Here is an 18,168-nt window from a genome sequence, read left to right as displayed (position 1 = left end):
CGCGCACCGCGACACAAAATTAATAGAATGAAGTTTCCCACTAAATAGCTCATTATAATACGACCAACGTCACTTGGCGAGTCTGAATATAGCCGCAGGTGAACTTTTCGAACCGTACCGAGAATTACCGAATTTATACGATGTCAAGAAAAGGGATGTCCAATATGCGTGTTTGAGGATGTTGTTTAATTGATTTTTTTTCAAATTGATTAAAATTTAAATTAAAAAAAAAAGAAATAAATTTAATAAAAATAAAGTATAACTTCTTAGGCGCGTACATAAGTACACGCACCCTTTTTTTGTTACTTTATCTCATAAATATAGAAATTGTATCCGATGAGGATTAAAAATTTTTTTTTCAATTTAAAAAAATAGTCATTACGGATAAAATGTTTGCTCCATATTATAATATCTTGACGCAAGTATATAAAATCAATCTACCTACTCCGACCACTGATAATAACTGAAAGTTAAATAAAGAAAATATTGATGATCGTTCATTTTTAAATTTGTTTCCAATATCTTTATTTTCTCTTCCATTCTGTGCAGTTAATGGTTATCTTACTTATCTTATTTTAAGTAAGCTCGCACTTGTGGCAGAGTCGAATTTAGTCTTTCAAATAATTTAAACATTTTGTAGTGGTATTTATATGGTGGTGTTTGTAGGCTCTTGTAACTGCTCAGCATTAGACAGGCTTTGAGATTATTTACCCATAAGAATATAATCTCATATTACTTTTAGTTATCGGACGATACTTCCACACTTTTTGCATACATCTTCTTGGACGAACAGAGCATGAAGTCTATGGTCTAAAGTCTAAACTCATCATCTCCAAAACTCTATAATTAGGTAGTTAATCTGTGGTCGTTATTATAGTGATGGCGAAGCTTGGGGGGCTATGCTAATTTTTTGTGAAACGTTCGTAACAGTGTTTGTTTTGTTTTCATAGAAATGTTTCCCTGCTATATTTTTACTATGTGTTATAATGGTGCTATTTACCATGCATTATCATATATTTTTTGAAGGATTTTTATACATCATAGTTTTAAACAATGACAGTAATTTAAAGATGCTTATAAAAAAGTCAAGCTTACTAGAAACTAATTTGTAAATTTCTCAACACTAAGTACAACTAATAAATTAAACGAGTAATTTGTTTTATTACCAATATGAACGATGTTCGCGAAAAAGTCGTTCCTGGATCTTCTACATGGGAGAGTGGGGCCTCTCCAACTGATAGCTGTGCAGAGAACCAAACAGCATTGGGACCTGGTGGTGAGACACCCCAGACTCCTGGAGCTCCGGCACCACTTGCGCCCCATCTAGCTGCTGACCTACATCCAGATCTTATTCAACAAGGTTGGCGTAAATACTGGTCGAAAAGAGAAAACAGGCCATATTTTTGGAACAAATTATCGGGTGAATCTATGTGGGAGCTTCCGGCTGTAAAGAGAGATTTTGATCCAATAACAGATCCTTTAGGTATTTGTCACACAGGACCTTCTAATCCTGGAAATATGACACCAGGACCAAATAAACGGAGACCGTCAGAAGATAGTGGTCCTCCTCCAAAGAAATTTGTACTAGCTGGACCTTGGGATATAGAAGTACCTACAAATGTAGTTATATATGAAAGACCACCAACCATATGTCCTCATCCTAATCCAGATATAGAAGGGTTTAGATTCACTCTTGCTAATAAATTAAGACAATGCTATCAAGAATTATGTCACACAAGAGAGGGTATAGATGCCCCTAAAGATTCATTTAACAGATGGTTAATGGAAAGAAAAGTAAATGACCAGGGAGGGTCAGATCCACTGTTACCAAGTCATTGCTTTCCAGAGATTTCTTATACTATGTATGAGGAAATCATGAATGACATTCCTATTAAGTTGACTAATCCTAAATTCACTGGAGATGCCAGAAAACAATTGTCAAAATATGCTGAAGCTGCTAAAAAAATGATAGAATCAAGAAATGCATCACCAGAAAGTCGCAAAGTTGTCAAATGGAATGCAGAAGACACATTTCAGTGGCTACGACGAACTGTTGGAGCAACTTACGATGATTTTCAAGACAGACTAGCACATCTTAGGGTAAGTAATCATAAATAACAAGTAAGTTATATAATAAACTTTTGTACATATAAACATATTTAGATTGTAGACTGTGGTGGCAATATAAACTTCTAAAATATTCAAAATTAACTGTAGTTTATACATCCACCGATTATAACTCCATCCTGGTTTAAGAAAATCCAGTTTGAAAAATTATAAAAAAAATATATATATATAAAAAGTATCTAAATAAGTAATTTCAAAACACTGCAATTAGTTTTATCATTTTTCCTCTTTTGCACTATGATTAGCATGTGTGATAGACTGTAAAAATTTAAATATAATTTTCATTTGATTTTTAATCTAGGTACTTATATAATTCATGACCCATTAGGTGTTAAATAGTTACTGAAGCAATAAAAATGTGAATGCCACATGAAGATTCACAGTCGAAGTCTCAATAGTGCAGTAAAATAGTTGACTCTAGACTAAAGTGGTTTGTGAAATCTTGGTATCATCATCATCATCATCTCAGCCTGTCCACTGTCCACTGCTGAACATAGGCCTCTCAAACTGATGTCCAGTGCAGCCGGTCCGTTGCCACCTACATCCAACGTAATCTTGGTATAAATTAAACAAAGACATGAAAGACATCATTGGCCAAATATTTGTTAGTGTTAGTTAATAACCAGAAAAAAATCGCTAAGCTGTCTCTGTTGTCCAAAATTTGTTATTGTGATCAAGGAATTTTAAATTTTTAAAATATTTACCAACTTCAGAGACAATGTCAGCCACATTTAGCAGAGACTGTAAAAGCATCTGTGGAAGGAATATGTTTGAAGATTTATCATCTATCAGCTGAATATGCAAGAAAAATACGAGAAAAACACAGTGCACTACTAAAAGAAAATGGCATACAGGTATTCTAATCAAATAATTATCTCAAGCTAAAATATGAAATGTGAAAATAATGACTACTTTCATTAGCAAGACTATATTGGAACTTTTTATATTGCTGTATAAAAATAAAGAGTGTACGGGATATATAGGAGTTACCAGCACCATTGCAACAGGCAGCACTTCGCAAGGTGTGGTGCTATCCAGTACAGTTTGCTCTGCCTGCACCTCGCGCACCTCTGTTAGAACATTTTGTTGATCGTGACACAACTGTTCTGCGTTATCTCGGGGAGACTCAAATTCTAAACTCAGCATACCTTCAAAAATTGGTAAGATATTTCATTCAATGAGTTTATATTTTTATTTCGGTGTAAAGTATTCATGGTATTCATGGAAAGCCACTCATGTTCACCATATTCTCAAGAAGGGTAATCGGTCGGACCCGTCGAACTACAGACCTGACACGATCATTTCCTTGCTTTCCAAAGTAATGGAGTGAATCATAAATATCCAGTTCATCTTGAGGATCGCCAGCTGATCAGTGACCGGCAGTACGGTTTCATTCAGCTGGCGATATTCTTGTATACCTCACACATCAATGGGCTGAAGCCTTGGAAAGCAAGGACGAGGCTCTCGCTGTAAGACTTAACATCGCAAAGCCCTTCGAAAGGATTTAGCATAGGGCAATTCAATCAAAGCTTCCAGCTCACGGAAACCGCGAGAGACTGCAATTGGATCGCTGGCTTTGAGTCGACGGAGCATCACAGCCATCGTCGACGGCTGCTACTCCGATACCATGACCATCAACACTGACGTCCCACAAGTTTCGATGCTCTCCCTCACGTTTTTTATACTGCATATCAATGACTTGCATTGATGGCATGCATGCTATGCGGATGATAGCACGGGGGATGCGTGAAATTTCGGCCATCAGTGTCGCTCTCGAACCGTGGTACAAGAGAAACGATCAAAACCTGTGTCTGAAGTGGAAAACTGCCTTGGTCTCAAAGTGGGGTGAACTGAATTCTGTTCAGTTCAACCCATTGAAGATAGGTTTATGTGTTCACTGCGAAGAAGGATCCTTTTTTCATAGCGCCGCAATTTCAAGCAGTATCCCTGCAGCTTTCCGCGAGTATAAGGATTCTGGGTGTCGATATGTAGAGGAGTAATTTGGAAGGTAAAGCCAAATTGGCCTCTAGCAGAGCGAAGCGGTATTTCACGCCTGGGCCAAGACTTGCGCTTTACAAAGCGCTGGTCCGGCCTCACGTGGAGAACTGCACCTACCTCTGGGCCGGGGCTCCCAAATAACAGCTACTTCCATTTGAAGTCGTTGTGGTCTAAAGGATCAGACGTCCGATGCATTCATGTTGAGCGTTGCACCGGTGTTCGAATCCCAGGCGGGTACCAATTTTTCTAATGAAATACGTACTCAAAAAATGTTCTCGATTGACTTCCACGGTGAAGGAATAACATCGTGTAATAAAAATCAAACCCGCAAATTTTAATTGGCGTACTTACTGGTGGTAGGACCTTTTGTGAGTCCGCACCGGTAGGACAACCACCCTGCCTATTTCTGCCGTGAAGCAGTAATGCGTTTCGGTTTGAAGGGTGGGGCAGCCGTTGTAACTATACTTGAGACCTTAGATCTTATATCTCAAGATGGGTTGCACATTTACGTCGTAGAAGTCTATGGGCTCCAGTAACCACTTAACACCAGGTGGGCTGTGAGCTCGACCCATCTAAGCAATAAAAAAAAAAGATTCCATACGATTTTCGCATAAAAGGGTTTCACGAATAAACAAAACTGCCGGTATTGAGCTGAAGAGAAGTCCCGTCTAAAACATAGCTTCAATCACCAAAGGTTCATTTTAAATTGTAATAAATGAAACGCTTTTAAAATGTAATATATTTTTTACTTTGAATTTTCAAACTCAATTTCAATTTTCAAATTGAATTTCAAATTGCTTTACTTTCTGGGCCACTGGAAGTTTGAAAAAACTTGAAACTTAAAAAAACGCACGTGGTAGTATTTTAAACTAACCCCCCCGGTGAAAGTCATGGGTTGACCTGAGGCCGTCGCGGCCGCCCGGCGCGCTACCAGCATTAACGCACTGCCAAGGCGGAATATCTTCGAGATAAAAGAGCAACCGGTTGGCGGTGTATCGCGCCCCGACCCGACAGGTTGGTTCTGGTACGGCGTGGTATTTCGGGACGCCAACGGCACCGTCTGGGTGGCCCGACGGGCTGCCGTGCCGAGACGGCCGACTTTCAGAATCTTCGATTCGCCTCGAAGGCTCAGTGATTAGTCGGCCGGGCGTCCTTGGGGTGAAGCTGCGCCGTCTGGTTGTAGTGTTGACTGCGATAACGTCCTTACCTCATCTGGGTTCTGACCTCGGAGGGGATCGGACGCTTGGGCGCAGAGTGCAGGGGAGTCGTTTAGTGGTTAAGGTCCTGAAACCATCCTTGGGCCCGCGGTTTCACAGTCGCGGAACAGTCCCACATAACCCGCGCGCCGTCTAGGCGCGGGAACCTCGTAGGAGGTTCGGCTCCCGCACCAAAAAATAAAAGTATTTTAAACTAAGAATGTTTATTTATTCAGTTTTTTTTTCAATAATTTTTTTCATTCATTCAAAAAGTATATAATATATTTATTCTATTATTTTTATATATAAAATTATAATATATTTTGTCACATTACATTTTGATACAAAATGCAAAATTTCCCACCGAATACTATCTATCTATATATCATCGGTACTTATTCACGAGTTTATTTTTTAATCAATTAACATATTAAAAAATCGACACTACTTCAATTAAGCGATTTACTACAAATTCACTCTTTAGTAAAATTTCTTGGTTAAAAATACAAGATGTCATTTTTCGCATTCAGTACTTGCTCGAAAATGAATTTTAATTTTTAGAAATTGTTGCCAAAGCCGTTTTAGATTTTCTTGTTATTCCTTATAATTACTACAACTTCGCCTCAATGTCGGAATAACATAATTACATAAACTAAAGTAGATAATCATTTAACAACAACTCGACTCCTAAAATTAACTACATTATAATATTCAACTAACGTTAATCATGGTATGTGTTTTGACAGGAATGTCTTTACCGGTACAGCTGTTTCGACGACAAGAAATTCGAACAGTTTTTGAGTCGCGTGTGGTGCCTGCTGAGACGGTACGCGGCGTGGGTGGGGGCCGGCTCTGAGGCGCACATCACGCAGATGGCGCTGCCTGTCTCCGTCCTCGAGTGCCTGCACAGGACGTTTGGTGTCACATTCGAATGTTTCGCGAGTCCGCTCGACTGCTACTTCAGACAGTATTGCTCTGCTTTCGCCGACACTGACTCATATTTCGGATCTCGCGGGTGATTATTCCTTTATACATTTTAACATTGAGCATTATTGAAAAGTATGTATGTGTTTAATAACATCTTGTACCTGCTTTCGTTTTATTGAAGTGAAACTTCTAATGCGATTTCCAACAAGGTTGCGTTAAACGTTTAACGCTACTATGGAATAGAAAGAGACAGAGCGAGAGTGAATGCGTGGCACTCGAACGCATTCGCGTAGTATAAATAAGCCGCGCCAATAAAGAAACGAATCTAAAATGGCGGCGGCGATCATGCGCTCTCACTCTAAACTATTGCTGTCTTTAGTCGCACACGGCGCGTACTGCATGCAAAAAAATATCAGTTCTGACTTCGTTGTCGAGTTCGAGTTTTTTTACTTTCGAGTCGTGCGACTTAGATGACTGGCAGCAAAAGTGTCTACGCAAGTTGCATCCCAGATGACAGACACCTCCCCCTCTTCCAGGGCATAAAGTAAAGTAAAGCACATTCTCATTTGTTTTTTTTATATTTTTTTACAATAAACAACTTTTTCTTTCTATGTTTCTTTTTATTTGTTGACCCTACCATCTGTCAGTGCAGGTACATAGACGCCATTTTCGATTCGTTTTTTTATTGGTTATAACTGTTGCAGGCTAGCGCGAGCGTTAGCAACGAGTAGCGTCCAATATTTTAATGAAGTATTTAAATATATATAATTTGCACGCGCACCGTTTTTTTTTCATCTAATTCACCCTAGAACGACGTTTGCGTTCCTTGTTACATCTATACTAATATATAAATCTACAGTGGTTTTTATGGGTGTTCCGTTATAACTACTGAACCATGCATCCGATTGACTTGAAACTTGGTATCCAAGTAGAAAATACATGTACTTAATGGATAGGCTACTATTTATATGAGTGTTGGAATCCCTACACCATTTGCGGGGGCGTTGATTATGAGAATCTGTGGGGGTGAGAATAAGGTTAATTTTTAATGCCCAGCGAAGCGGACGGGTACACAGGCTAGTTGTGTATAAAATTGTTTGTGCGGTGTATATTGAAATAATGATGCGTGTTGCAGGCCTTTTTTGGAACTCCGTCCGGTGTCCGGGTCTATGGTGGCGCACCCGCCGTACTGCGAGGAGCTGTTGGAGGCGGCGCTGCGGCACATGGAACGCTTGCTGCAGGACTCGGCCGAGCCGCTGAGCTTCGTCGTGGTGCTGCCGGAGTGGCCCGATCGACCTACACACGCTCTGCACAAATTACAAGCTAGCCATTTTAAGAGGAAACAGGTACCTTCATATTATTGTTAGAGATGACATTGCGATTAGATGAATAATAAGTACATTTTTTTGTATCTTAATAATGTCTCTTAAACGTTTTTATATCGTTAGCGTGAATTAATCTCTGGGAGTGAGAAAAATGTTTCGCTTTACAAATAATAATCTAGTGATTTTGAAAGGGATAGCTTATTATGCATTAGTTTAGCTTGTGAACATATTTCGATTTACTGGTAGTAGGACCTCTTGTGAGTCCACGCGGGTAGGTACCACCACCCTGCCTATTTCTGCCGTGAAGCAGTAATGCGTTTCGGTTTGAAAGGTGGGGCAGCCGTTGTAACTATACTTGAGACCTTAGAACTTATATCTCAAGGTGGGTGGCGCATTTACGTTGTAGATGTCTATGAGCTCCAGTAACCACTTAACACCAAGTGGGCTGTGAGCTCGTCCACCCATCTAAGCAATAAAAAATAAAAGATTTAGTAATTGAATTATCTGTATGAATTAGCAATGTTGCCTAGTTACTAAGGGTTTTTGCAAAAGTTTTCATTGATAATAGCTATATCGTACTACAATATTAATAGTATAGCATAGTATATATAGTTTTAATCTAGACAATGTGCATAATGCAAATCTATTTAACTATTCATAAAATGTGAATGAAACGGATGAAAATTAGTATTGTAACTGTTTTACTAACAAAACAAAATAAATTTTAGGTGGTGATACCGGCATTCGAACACGAATATCGCCATGGATTCCAGCATGTACTTCCAAAGTAAGTTAAATCCTGCCACTCATTAGAAAAACAATTTTAAATGTCCATCGCTTAATAAAGAAGACTTGTAGTTCTGCAGTTATGGCGATCATGATATCCATTTTTTCTAAAGAATAACGGATTTATCTAGTGTTCATGAACGACTAGTGCTATGAAGGAACCGACCGAATTTTTGTAATAATTTGGTATTCACTCTATAATAGGAGTGGGTAATATCGGTTATGCCGCGTATCGAATCGTATCTATATATCGAGTATCAATATCGGATATTGAATCTATATATTTTCCGAATCTATATATTGATGGATGCTAGTAGATTTTCTCGATTCATGATATTTGAGATTTGAAACGATACGCTGCTATAATATCGTAGTAGATATAGATTTAAGTCAACGTTATACGGTTGGTTTTCTGATATCAATTTATAATATGATTTTAAAGTAATAAAAAGAACATGAAAATAAAAATATCAAAAAAACTTTCCTTCATGCTTTTATCAGGCTTAGGACTGGCTACATTATTTTCAGTTTTTAGTATTTTGTGTCTTAATTTAAAATTACAAAATATACCAAAAGAGTGTAGATTTCAAAAGTTTAATACAAACACAAGAAATAAACTCAATTATTTGGATTTAACTAAAAATAGAAAAATGTGTACTTTAAAAATCAAACACAAAAAACCATTAAGTATTTATAAACACTTGTCCAAAAATTCTAGTTCAAGGTCAAACCGCGTGAAATTAAATTCAACGATGCAAATAGGCTATACTGCATTCAAGTTAGGGTCGAAAGTTAAATCTTCTTTCCTAAATTGTATCCTGCTGATACGCTAAGAATAATCTACAGACATATGGACTTAAATATAAATTGTATGGATAATGCCTGTTTCTGTTTCATTCATCACATGATATCCCTATCGTGCGCTCACTCACTCTGTCCGATTCGATACGAACCAAACGAATATTGCTGATATTCACGAATCGGTACGATATGCCGATGCGCATCACATCGAGCAATATCGTGTATCGGCTGATATCGATATATAGATTTCGATTCACGAATCGGTACGATATGCCGATGCGCATCGCATCGAGCAATATCGTGTATCGGCTGATATCGATATATAGATTTCGATTCACGAATCGGTACGATATGCCGATGCGCATCGCATCGAGCAATATCGTGTATCGGCTGATATCGATATATAGATTTCGTGCGGGGCGATATCGGATTCAACGATATTGCTGCGATATATAGATATTGAATCTAGATACGATTTATATCACCCACTCCTACTCTATAATGCTTATTTTTGCCGAGAACCTATGTATTATGTCATCACATTTCTTTTATAATGGACTAGCTGACCCGGCAGAGTGCCTCAATCGATAAATACAAGACCTAAGCTTTTGTATAAAATAAACTTAAAACAAACAAAAGGAATCCGTTCGACGGGGTGCAAATCAAAGGGAAAACAAAACTGTTATTTTTATTTAATTCCGAGCATTTTCTTATTTATCTACCTTTTAAACCTTCTCTGGACTTCCACAAATAATTCAAAACCAAAATTAGCCAAATCGGTCCAGTCGTTCTCAAGTTTTAGCGGGACTAACGAACAGGAATTCATTTTTATATATAAAATATAGATCATTATTTTTTGTTTCTTAAACTAGTTTTTTTTAAGCCATGTTTTCTTTTGAGTAATCTAATCCATTTACGTGTACATTTTAAAGTAGATCGTTTGGTGTCAGGAACGAGGTGTACTTCAGATGGGGCGGCGGCACGGTGGTAGTGTGGCTGCAGAACGCGGCGGGGTTCGCCCGGTGGGGGCCCACGGACGAGCGCGTGGAGTCGTTGTTGGACGCGTGGCGGCCGCGACACAAGCTGCGGGACGCGCCGCTGCCCGCCCCCGACCCCGCGCCCGCCCCGCACTCGCCCGCGCCCCCGCCGCGGACCTAATCCGCGCTCCGCATTCCGCTCCTGTCCAATTGCTCGGCCGAGCGTTCGCTGCGCGCGCACGCTTCGATCCACAGAAATGAAAACAAAAACTTATCAAACGATTACCTCGCTCTATGGGTATGTACTACTTTCGATAAGTAATTTGATAACATTTTTGCAAGAGTGATGTGTGCGCGCGCAGCGAACGCTCGGATGACCACCTGGATATATTTAGCAGAATCACATGGCTCATTCATTCTTTACGTATCGTTTTTTTTTCTTTTTTCGGTTCGTTTTGAGATCCCTGTTGTATAGATGATAAAGATTTATTATGTTTTGATTGTTTATTATATTTTGTAAAAATCTACTTTTACTTTTTACATAAAGCTTGTGTTTTATTGATCGAAATCCGAAAGGATCTAGATCACCCAAACGAATCTTGCTATGAAACTTCCTCCCCGACTTTCTCCTGATCTGTTTGTTTTTATTAGTTATAATTTTGTACGATTTTGTTTAAAATCAATTTAGTAAATTTATAGAACCAATTATTACTAAATTTTATAGGATTATAGGAATTATATTTGGTAGGAATAAAAATATGAAAAAATAAATGTTAGGTTAAGAAAAATCAGAAACTAGTAAAAAAGTAAAAACGTTGTTTAAGAATATGTAAACAAAGACGAGTAGTCTAATTTTTTTTTAAGATTATTGTCTGGTATACTGTACATAGATCTGGTTAAATTGATGCAATGCCACTAAAACTAGATTAATGGATCACATCTTTAATAAATAAATAAAAAAATTACGGAACGACACTAACAATGGTTAACATTATTTGTTGATTAACATCAGTAAACTCCTGTTTCTTATAAAATTATATGCAAAATATTTTACTAAAGAACCTGTGCCATTATAACATCTATCGACGTCCAACATAGTCGAGGTCAACTACACCAGTTGAGCGGCCATTTGTCTTTTTTGATAGGTTTCCAAAATGTATTTGTGAAGTTGTCTGCGTTGATAAGTGATCAACTATCTAGTGTAGAATCATAAAGTATTCCGAAAATATTTTAACTATACATTCTTAAACTCCCGTTTAAGCTACGTTTAAATTACTGTTTAAGAATGCATAAACGGAGAAAATAAAACGTCTTTTATTTTATAGTGTTAGTTATTTTTATTATTTTTGTTTTTATTTTTTCATTAATTCTAGATAACTAAACAGCTGGTTGTCTGGTTAATGTATAGTTAGTTCTATTACGATTTGTATGGCGAAATTATTGAGGTCGTTGGATTTTTTTTTCTAACTTACGACGATTTCATAAATGTATAGATCGAATAGACATTCTATGGATTTGACTCATATCACAAAAAATTATGGATCTTTACCTATGAAATTGCCGTTTTACAGTACTGATTGGTCATTTGAAACATAATTTATGTATAGCTGGCAAATGAATATTGACCTAAAATGGATTTTAATTAAAAAATATGGAATTATATTTTCAAATTCTCTCATTTGTTTATTAATTAGCGTTTTGTTTTCACTATATTCGTATCTTTTCAATAAATATCGATGAATACGAGTAAATATGGAATAAGAGTTCCGTGGCTGTAACAATGCCGTACAAATGGCCCATAACATTAATGAAGTGTACGGAGTGAATCCTGCAAATGTACGCACGACTCGTTAATGATTTGAACGATTCGGGCATGGAAATTTTGATCTTAAAATTTAACTCCCGTGGTCGCTCGAAAACTAACGACAACACGACGAACTAAAAATTATAGTGGAGGTGACAATCAATCTACTGCTGAGCTAATACTGCTGCTTTCTACTTAACATCAAAACAATATTTATTTGTCAATTTCCGTCAAATTGGAAAGATAAAAAACTTGATAATTTGAAATAAACGGTCACCAGTGCGACGAACGCTTTAAGGTAGGTATGTCTTGCCTTGCATAACAGATATAGAGACGAAGGGATTTTGAACCGCATTGTCGTTTGCGATGAAAAATGGTTTCCTTTTGATGATCGTAAGGGGTCATTATGTTGGTTAGAGCTGGTTCAACAGATAGTTCCAAATGCAAAATGTATCCCAGTCAGTCAGTGTAATTCATTACAGCGTGTTACGAAATGGCATCAGCATTACTACCGTTGTGTACTGTGAGGAACTGGACACAATGATCGAGAAGCTCGTAAAAAACGTTACTGTTTTTTTTATTTTTTTTTATTGCCCTTCTAGGCAGACGAGCATGGCACGGCCCACCTGATAGTGAGTGGTTACCATTCGTGGACTCCAGGAATGCCAGGGGCAGAGCCAAGCCGCTGCCCACTGTTTGGTAGTGAAGCTCGTGAATCTCCAGCCAGCTTTTGTTAATGTCCCCGCTGCTCCTACAAGACAACGCTCAATCTAATACGACACAACAAAGGGTCTCTGAACTTCAAGAACTAGGGTTGAGAGTTTTGCATCATTCACCATACTCACCAGACCTTGTACCGACAGACTTCTACAATCTCCAAACTTTGGACAAATTGACGGGAAAAAATTAATATCTACCTGAGAGGCAGCACAAAATTATATTAGAGTTTGTTGGCTTCCGTACACCAGACTTCTTCAAGAAGGGCATTTAAAAATTACCATTGTGTCGGCACAGATACATTAATAAACTAGGCGCACATTGAATTGAAAGACATAAAAAATGACAAACTTTCTGTATACTAAACGGCAATTTTGTAGATAAAAACCTAATAAAATAAATGTTCGAAAAGACTGAATTTTGTTGGAGATGAGAAATTTGAAAATAGGAAAAACCGAAAAATTTTATATAATTTTTAATAATTATTTTAGTGTTACAGATATGTCCAAAATATGCTAAGAATTAACTAATTATATTAAAAAAGAAATATTAGAACCGTTTTAAGCTCATAGAACATGAAATTTCACTGAATTAGTAATTTACAAACTATCGAGCTATGAAAATTTGCAAATTATAATATATTTTTTTGTATCTTAAGGTTCGACATCAGTTATTTAATTTCAACATTTTTATCGAATTAACAAAGATATTAATGTATGTAACATCCGAAATATTCAATTATGGATAGAGAATACTAGATAAAACGCAACAAAAATGTGAAAAATGTAATAACCAGTTACTTGCAAAACGTTTTCTTTAAAGAACTAGAGACGACAGACGCGGCTATCATGTGCTTCTACTGCGTACATACAATATCGACTGTGTTATTGTTTTAACTTAGCAAAAATAGTAAAAATTAATATCTACAAAACATTTTAGAGAAAGTATTAATTAAAAAAAGTAAATATGTATAAATCTTTAAGTTTATATTAAATTCTATTATGGGTAGCTGTAATGTTTATATCAATAATTATTTAATATATTTCTTTTAAATCAAAACATGTCTTAGTATTATTATATAAAATAATGAATGCTGGTCATTTTAAGATATTTATATTATAGTTCTTTATTTTTTTATTTGTTGATAGTAATTATGCCAATACCTAAATATATATAATTAAATCTAAAATAACAAAAATAAAGAAGGTAATCAACTTATCCAATAATTTTATTAGCGAATAAGAAAATATCTGTTCAATTAATGTAATTATTAATTACTCTGTTTAAATGAACAAAGGACACAAAGGACTATCATTGAACAGAATTGTAATTGGAACACACTAGTTAACATAAAAGTCGAAGAAAGTTATATAATTCATTAGATTTTACTGCTCTCAATGCTGTCGGTGGGTCGATTGCAACCCATTCTCATAGGATTAAACTGTAATAGAATATAATAGGTGTGTGTATAATATATGTGCAAGTCCAATGTGTTCGCTTGCATATGAATTTATTAGACAAAGTTAATTTGCTGGTTGCTCTTTGACTGAGTGCACGATATGAAGAGTCAAAATGATAAAATAATTATTTAGACATAAAGTCAAATTTATATAACCAAGGTATCATTTTTTTCTATAGTTGCATCATTTCATTCTTCAATTCCAGAATATTTAAAATTTTGGTCATTATCAAAATTATTATTTTATCAAATGTAAGATACTACAATACTGTAATTACTGAACATCAAGTAAATGATAAGACTATAAACACACAATTACTTTATGCTTTTCCTGAATTCACAAATAGGAATTGTACATACTTAAATATTTTGATCTATATTGTTGTGTGAATCTTATGTCTTAAACATTAAAAAAGTATCTATTGCTTTTATTTCCATAAATAAATATTCTTTCCAACTGTATATAATAGTAGTTCACATAAAATCTATGTACTCTATGTACCTAGTAATGGATTATCCATAACGGAAAAACACTTTCATTGATTAAAAACAAGAGTTTATCAGTTGTAATCTTCATCTTCATCCATGGCAAAATCAACACCAGAGTCGGCTGCACAAACAGGGCTGCAAATAATAAGATTATTATAGTAATTTATGATAGTAAAACGTAAGTAGTGTATATTCAGATTTGTTGGCAGACATAAGATACTAGAAAGTTTTTTAGTAGTAAAAAAAATATTTATTTATTTTGTTGTAAAACATTATCATTTTATACATTAATATGTATTTAGGTTCAGTGTACTTAAACTCAAAAATGGTTGGACTGATTTTACTAAAATTAGTAGTACACATAATTATATTGGTTGTTTCGAAATTTTACATTACAAGAATGTACATAATTTCCAATAGGAGTTGTGAAAGGTATGAAACAGTAAATTTTATTGAGAAATGACAGTCACATCCAATCAAAAGTCTGGTTTTACTAGTAATGTATAAAATCTTCTTAGAAATGATGACTAATTGTAACACAAATCAGGATGTAATGTATTAAACACACCTTATAGCTCTGAAAGTGAGAAAAACAATCCTTTTCAACTTCTTATTGTAGAAAAAGAAGTTGTAAGCCCAAAGACATCCAGGTTCACCAAATGGATCAGTAGCTAGGTCTGGATTATAGCTGTAGATACGACATTCTGGTAGGAGCACTTCTTCATCAACAGCAGCCCACAAGACTGGACGCAGTTGGCGCCAACGCACACCACCTACTGCAGATAAGGCAGCATCAACTGCACTTTGCACCCAATTCAATGACGGTTCAGCACTGAACTCACTGCTCTGTAAAAGGTAATAAAAATGTTAATGACATACGAACATCATCATTACTAAATTCAATTGCTACATATTAATAATACTGTACCTTTGCCATGGAGAAATCATAGTCTGGAAAAGCAGCATTCAATGTAGCAATGAGATAAAACAATGTTTTCCTTGAAATGGTGTCGCATAACACACCGTCTTCGTCACCAGACAAGCTCCGGCTAAAATAATATTTCAATATGAGTATTAATGATCAATGTTCTTTTCAGTTTTTGCAATTCATACACAATCAAAACTAGTTTTAGGGTTTAATCTCAGGATTTTTATTGTCCTTACATTATTTCCAATATTTTGAATGTTTTTCATAATCACAGAAAACTGTATGTCATTATCAATTAAACCAATAACATTATTAATAATAATATTTATAGTTAGAATATTGTCATCAAATCGGGTGGACTTTTGAAAATATATATCTTATACGTAGATTATTATATAGGCCTAGTTATATGTCACAGGAGAACACTGTCCAGGCTCTCTCTGTTTCTAAGTATAAAGTAAGGTTGTCTAATGCAATTGAGGCTTCATCTTAATGTTTTAAGATTTTTATTAACTACTTTACATTAAATGCCAGAACCATTTGGTGTAAAGTAGTTAATAAATCCCACTGCTATTATCTAAGGTAAGAAAGTAATTTAGGACAGTGTTAAAAGTAAATAATATAGCTATATGTTCCTACGTTAACAATTTACAGTATGTGCAGTACATAAATACTGTGTTGTCTTGCATTTTTTTAAGTAACTTCAGGGTAATCATGTGATTACCTATAAGTAACACTCTCAGGGGGAGACAATGCTTGAAGACTATGAGTAGTTTCTCCATCAGCAGTAAACTTCTTATAGAAAGCTTTCTCACTGCCAGCCATTTTGCAGCTGTAGCTTTCAACGCGGCCTTGTACAGCACTGTCGCCATTCAGAATAGACAGAGCTCTGCTTAATGCTTCCAAACGACCACTTTCCAATAGTTTCATTTTCTCTGATTTTATTCTGTTCAAATTATCCGATCAACAGGCTCGTTATTATCGGTGCATTTATATTTATACTACACCATAAATTATTTCTGTACATAGCCGTGGGGTGTATGAATATTCCTTTTCTCTTTGAGTGTAAAAGGTTCACACTCGGTATCAAATTCGACTTCTGTTCTTCTTCCGCGCGGATGAAATGCGGGAACATCACAAAAAAGGAGAAAAGGATGGTTTTAGAAGTTGCAGTACTAGTATTAATTATCCACAAACTTGTTGATGGGTTTACACAATGGCTCGCGTCACTTCACTTTTTAGAATGCAGAAACACAACGGTTATTTTCAAAAACCAAAATCCATAGAAGACATCGTCGCTAAATATAATCACTATTGGAAAACAAATTATTTGATTAGCTAAACTATCTTTAGTTTTTCAAAACAAAATAATCTTCAATCGAATCACAAGTAGGTACAACAATCACGAACAATATAGAGAATATAGACTACCTACTTAGTTTTTAAGGGATTTTATGACTTGGTAACTAAGACCTTTAGGTCAATTTTAATTTTAATGAAAACTCTTTTATATGAAATAGGATATTATGAAAGGAAATGAAATGAGATGAGATGAGATGATATGGGATGAAATGTAATAGACCACTTACTAATTACCTACCTAACTTATGACTGATAGTTTCAAGTAAGAAGTTTACATCATTACATTTACTTAATAGTTCCTAATATTATTTCATATCATTAGTCTGGACTTTAAAAAACAGTGATGGAGGCTCAAATTTGAAAAAATCAGGGTGCTGCACAAACACAGTCGAAGCAGACATCAACGAAGGTGGCTATTAAGCTTTCTTCGTCTCAGGAAAAATCCTTTTCTCATTCTTTAGTGCGATTATAATATTGATAGTTAAGTAATCATTATTTACTTATTGTAATCAGTGGCTAGAAGCTAGAATAGTATTTAGAATTGCCTACATCATATAAGCTTTTTTTTTTTGGTCTGGAGGAAATCGCCGGACTTCCGCCCTCCCCTGGGGATGGAAGGCGGGGCATGTCGGAGTCGAACTGACTAAAACCTCCTGTCGCTCAACAACCCGCGTCCGAACCTCGCATGTAACAGAACCCATGAAAAGGCAAAGGAGGGAAAGTGAAGCGTTTAGTGCGGAGCACATCTCTCCCATCACCCTCCCCCTCGGGACGCCGGACCAGCGGTCGTCGGCACCACGACCACCAGCCCTCTCGGTCGGCAGGCTATCCGGAGCCCGCCTAGATGGCGCCGGTTAGAATGGGTTATACTACGGAATACCCCGCTGGGTCAGAACCAGCGTGGGTCGAGGATAGCCGGCCTTCCATCACCCGGATGCTCTTGCGTAAAACGCGTGCAGAGCAGCTTGCACGTCGTCTACTTAGGCCCCCTTCGCCGGTCCACAGACCGACATATGAAGGGGACGCGAAACACTTAGAGGGCCAGGGCTTGGGCGAGATCCGCCTCCCTGGCCCCCGCTCGACGGCGGCGGGCTTGCGCGTCTCTCACGCGCCCCGCCGCCTCCTTCTGCGAGATGGTGCACTCGCAGAAGTCGAGCATCGCCTTCCATGACTCGTCGTCGCCGAGCATCGATGCCACAACACTCGGCAACGACAAGTCGTTTCCTATTTTTGCGACGAGGACACGGCGCCACCCCTCCCATGCGGGGCAGA

The 18,168-nt window shown here is 36.8% G+C and overlaps 2 protein-coding genes across 4 annotated transcripts; one reads left to right on the top strand and one right to left on the bottom strand.

Annotated features, from left to right (window-relative positions):
* The first annotated feature begins 853 nt into the window (after positions 1-853).
* LOC101741450 (mRNA (2'-O-methyladenosine-N(6)-)-methyltransferase) lies at positions 854-11,445 on the top strand. 3 transcript variants are annotated; one of them, XM_021351216.3, is made up of 7 exons: positions 854-2,100; positions 2,841-2,981; positions 3,111-3,287; positions 6,068-6,336; positions 7,384-7,594; positions 8,302-8,360; positions 10,111-11,445. In XM_021351216.3, exons 1-7 carry the CDS (start codon positions 1,171-1,173, stop codon positions 10,316-10,318), a joined length of 1,995 nt encoding a protein of 664 aa, XP_021206891.1. In that variant the 5' UTR covers positions 854-1,170; the 3' UTR covers positions 10,319-11,445. The 3 variants fall into 3 exon arrangements, with proteins under 3 accessions (XP_021206891.1, XP_021206889.1, XP_021206892.1); XM_021351214.3 differs by having other exon boundaries at positions 10,093-11,445; XM_021351217.3 differs by lacking the exon at positions 3,111-3,287 and having other exon boundaries at positions 10,093-11,445.
* A 1,673-nt stretch (positions 11,446-13,118) lies between these two features.
* LOC101736453 (repressor of RNA polymerase III transcription MAF1 homolog) lies at positions 13,119-17,142 on the bottom strand. The gene is made up of 4 exons (XM_004930892.4): positions 16,259-17,142; positions 15,535-15,655; positions 15,175-15,452; positions 13,119-14,741 (listed from the first exon to the last, which is right to left on the bottom strand). The coding sequence occupies exons 1-4, from the start codon at positions 16,462-16,464 to the stop codon at positions 14,678-14,680; spliced, it is 669 nt and encodes a 222-aa protein (XP_004930949.1). The 5' UTR covers positions 16,465-17,142; the 3' UTR covers positions 13,119-14,677.
* Positions 17,143-18,168: the final 1,026 nt, after the last annotated feature.

This window comes from Bombyx mori, chromosome 4 (genome assembly GCF_030269925.1).
Source record: "Bombyx mori chromosome 4, ASM3026992v2".
NCBI classification, from domain to species: domain Eukaryota; kingdom Metazoa; phylum Arthropoda; class Insecta; order Lepidoptera; family Bombycidae; genus Bombyx; species Bombyx mori.
This window is presented reverse-complemented; position numbering and strand designations above follow the sequence as displayed.

Coding starts and splice junctions, on each gene's coding strand:
- LOC101741450 (XM_021351214.3), top strand. CDS start 1,171: ATGAACGATGTTCGCGAAAAAGTCGTTCCTGGATCTTCTACATGGGAG. Junction 3,288..6,067: donor CAGCATACCTTCAAAAATTG/GTAAGATATTTC, acceptor GTGTTTTGACAG/GAATGTCTTTACCGGTACAG. Junction 6,337..7,383: donor TCATATTTCGGATCTCGCGG/GTGATTATTCCT, acceptor TGCGTGTTGCAG/GCCTTTTTTGGAACTCCGTC.
- LOC101736453 (XM_004930892.4), bottom strand. CDS start 16,464: ATGAAACTATTGGAAAGTGGTCGTTTGGAAGCATTAAGCAGAGCTCTG. Junction 15,453..15,534: donor ATGATTTCTCCATGGCAAAG/GTACAGTATTAT, acceptor TACCTTTTACAG/AGCAGTGAGTTCAGTGCTGA. Junction 14,742..15,174: donor CTCACTTTCAGAGCTATAAG/GTGTGTTTAATA, acceptor TATTATTTGCAG/CCCTGTTTGTGCAGCCGACT.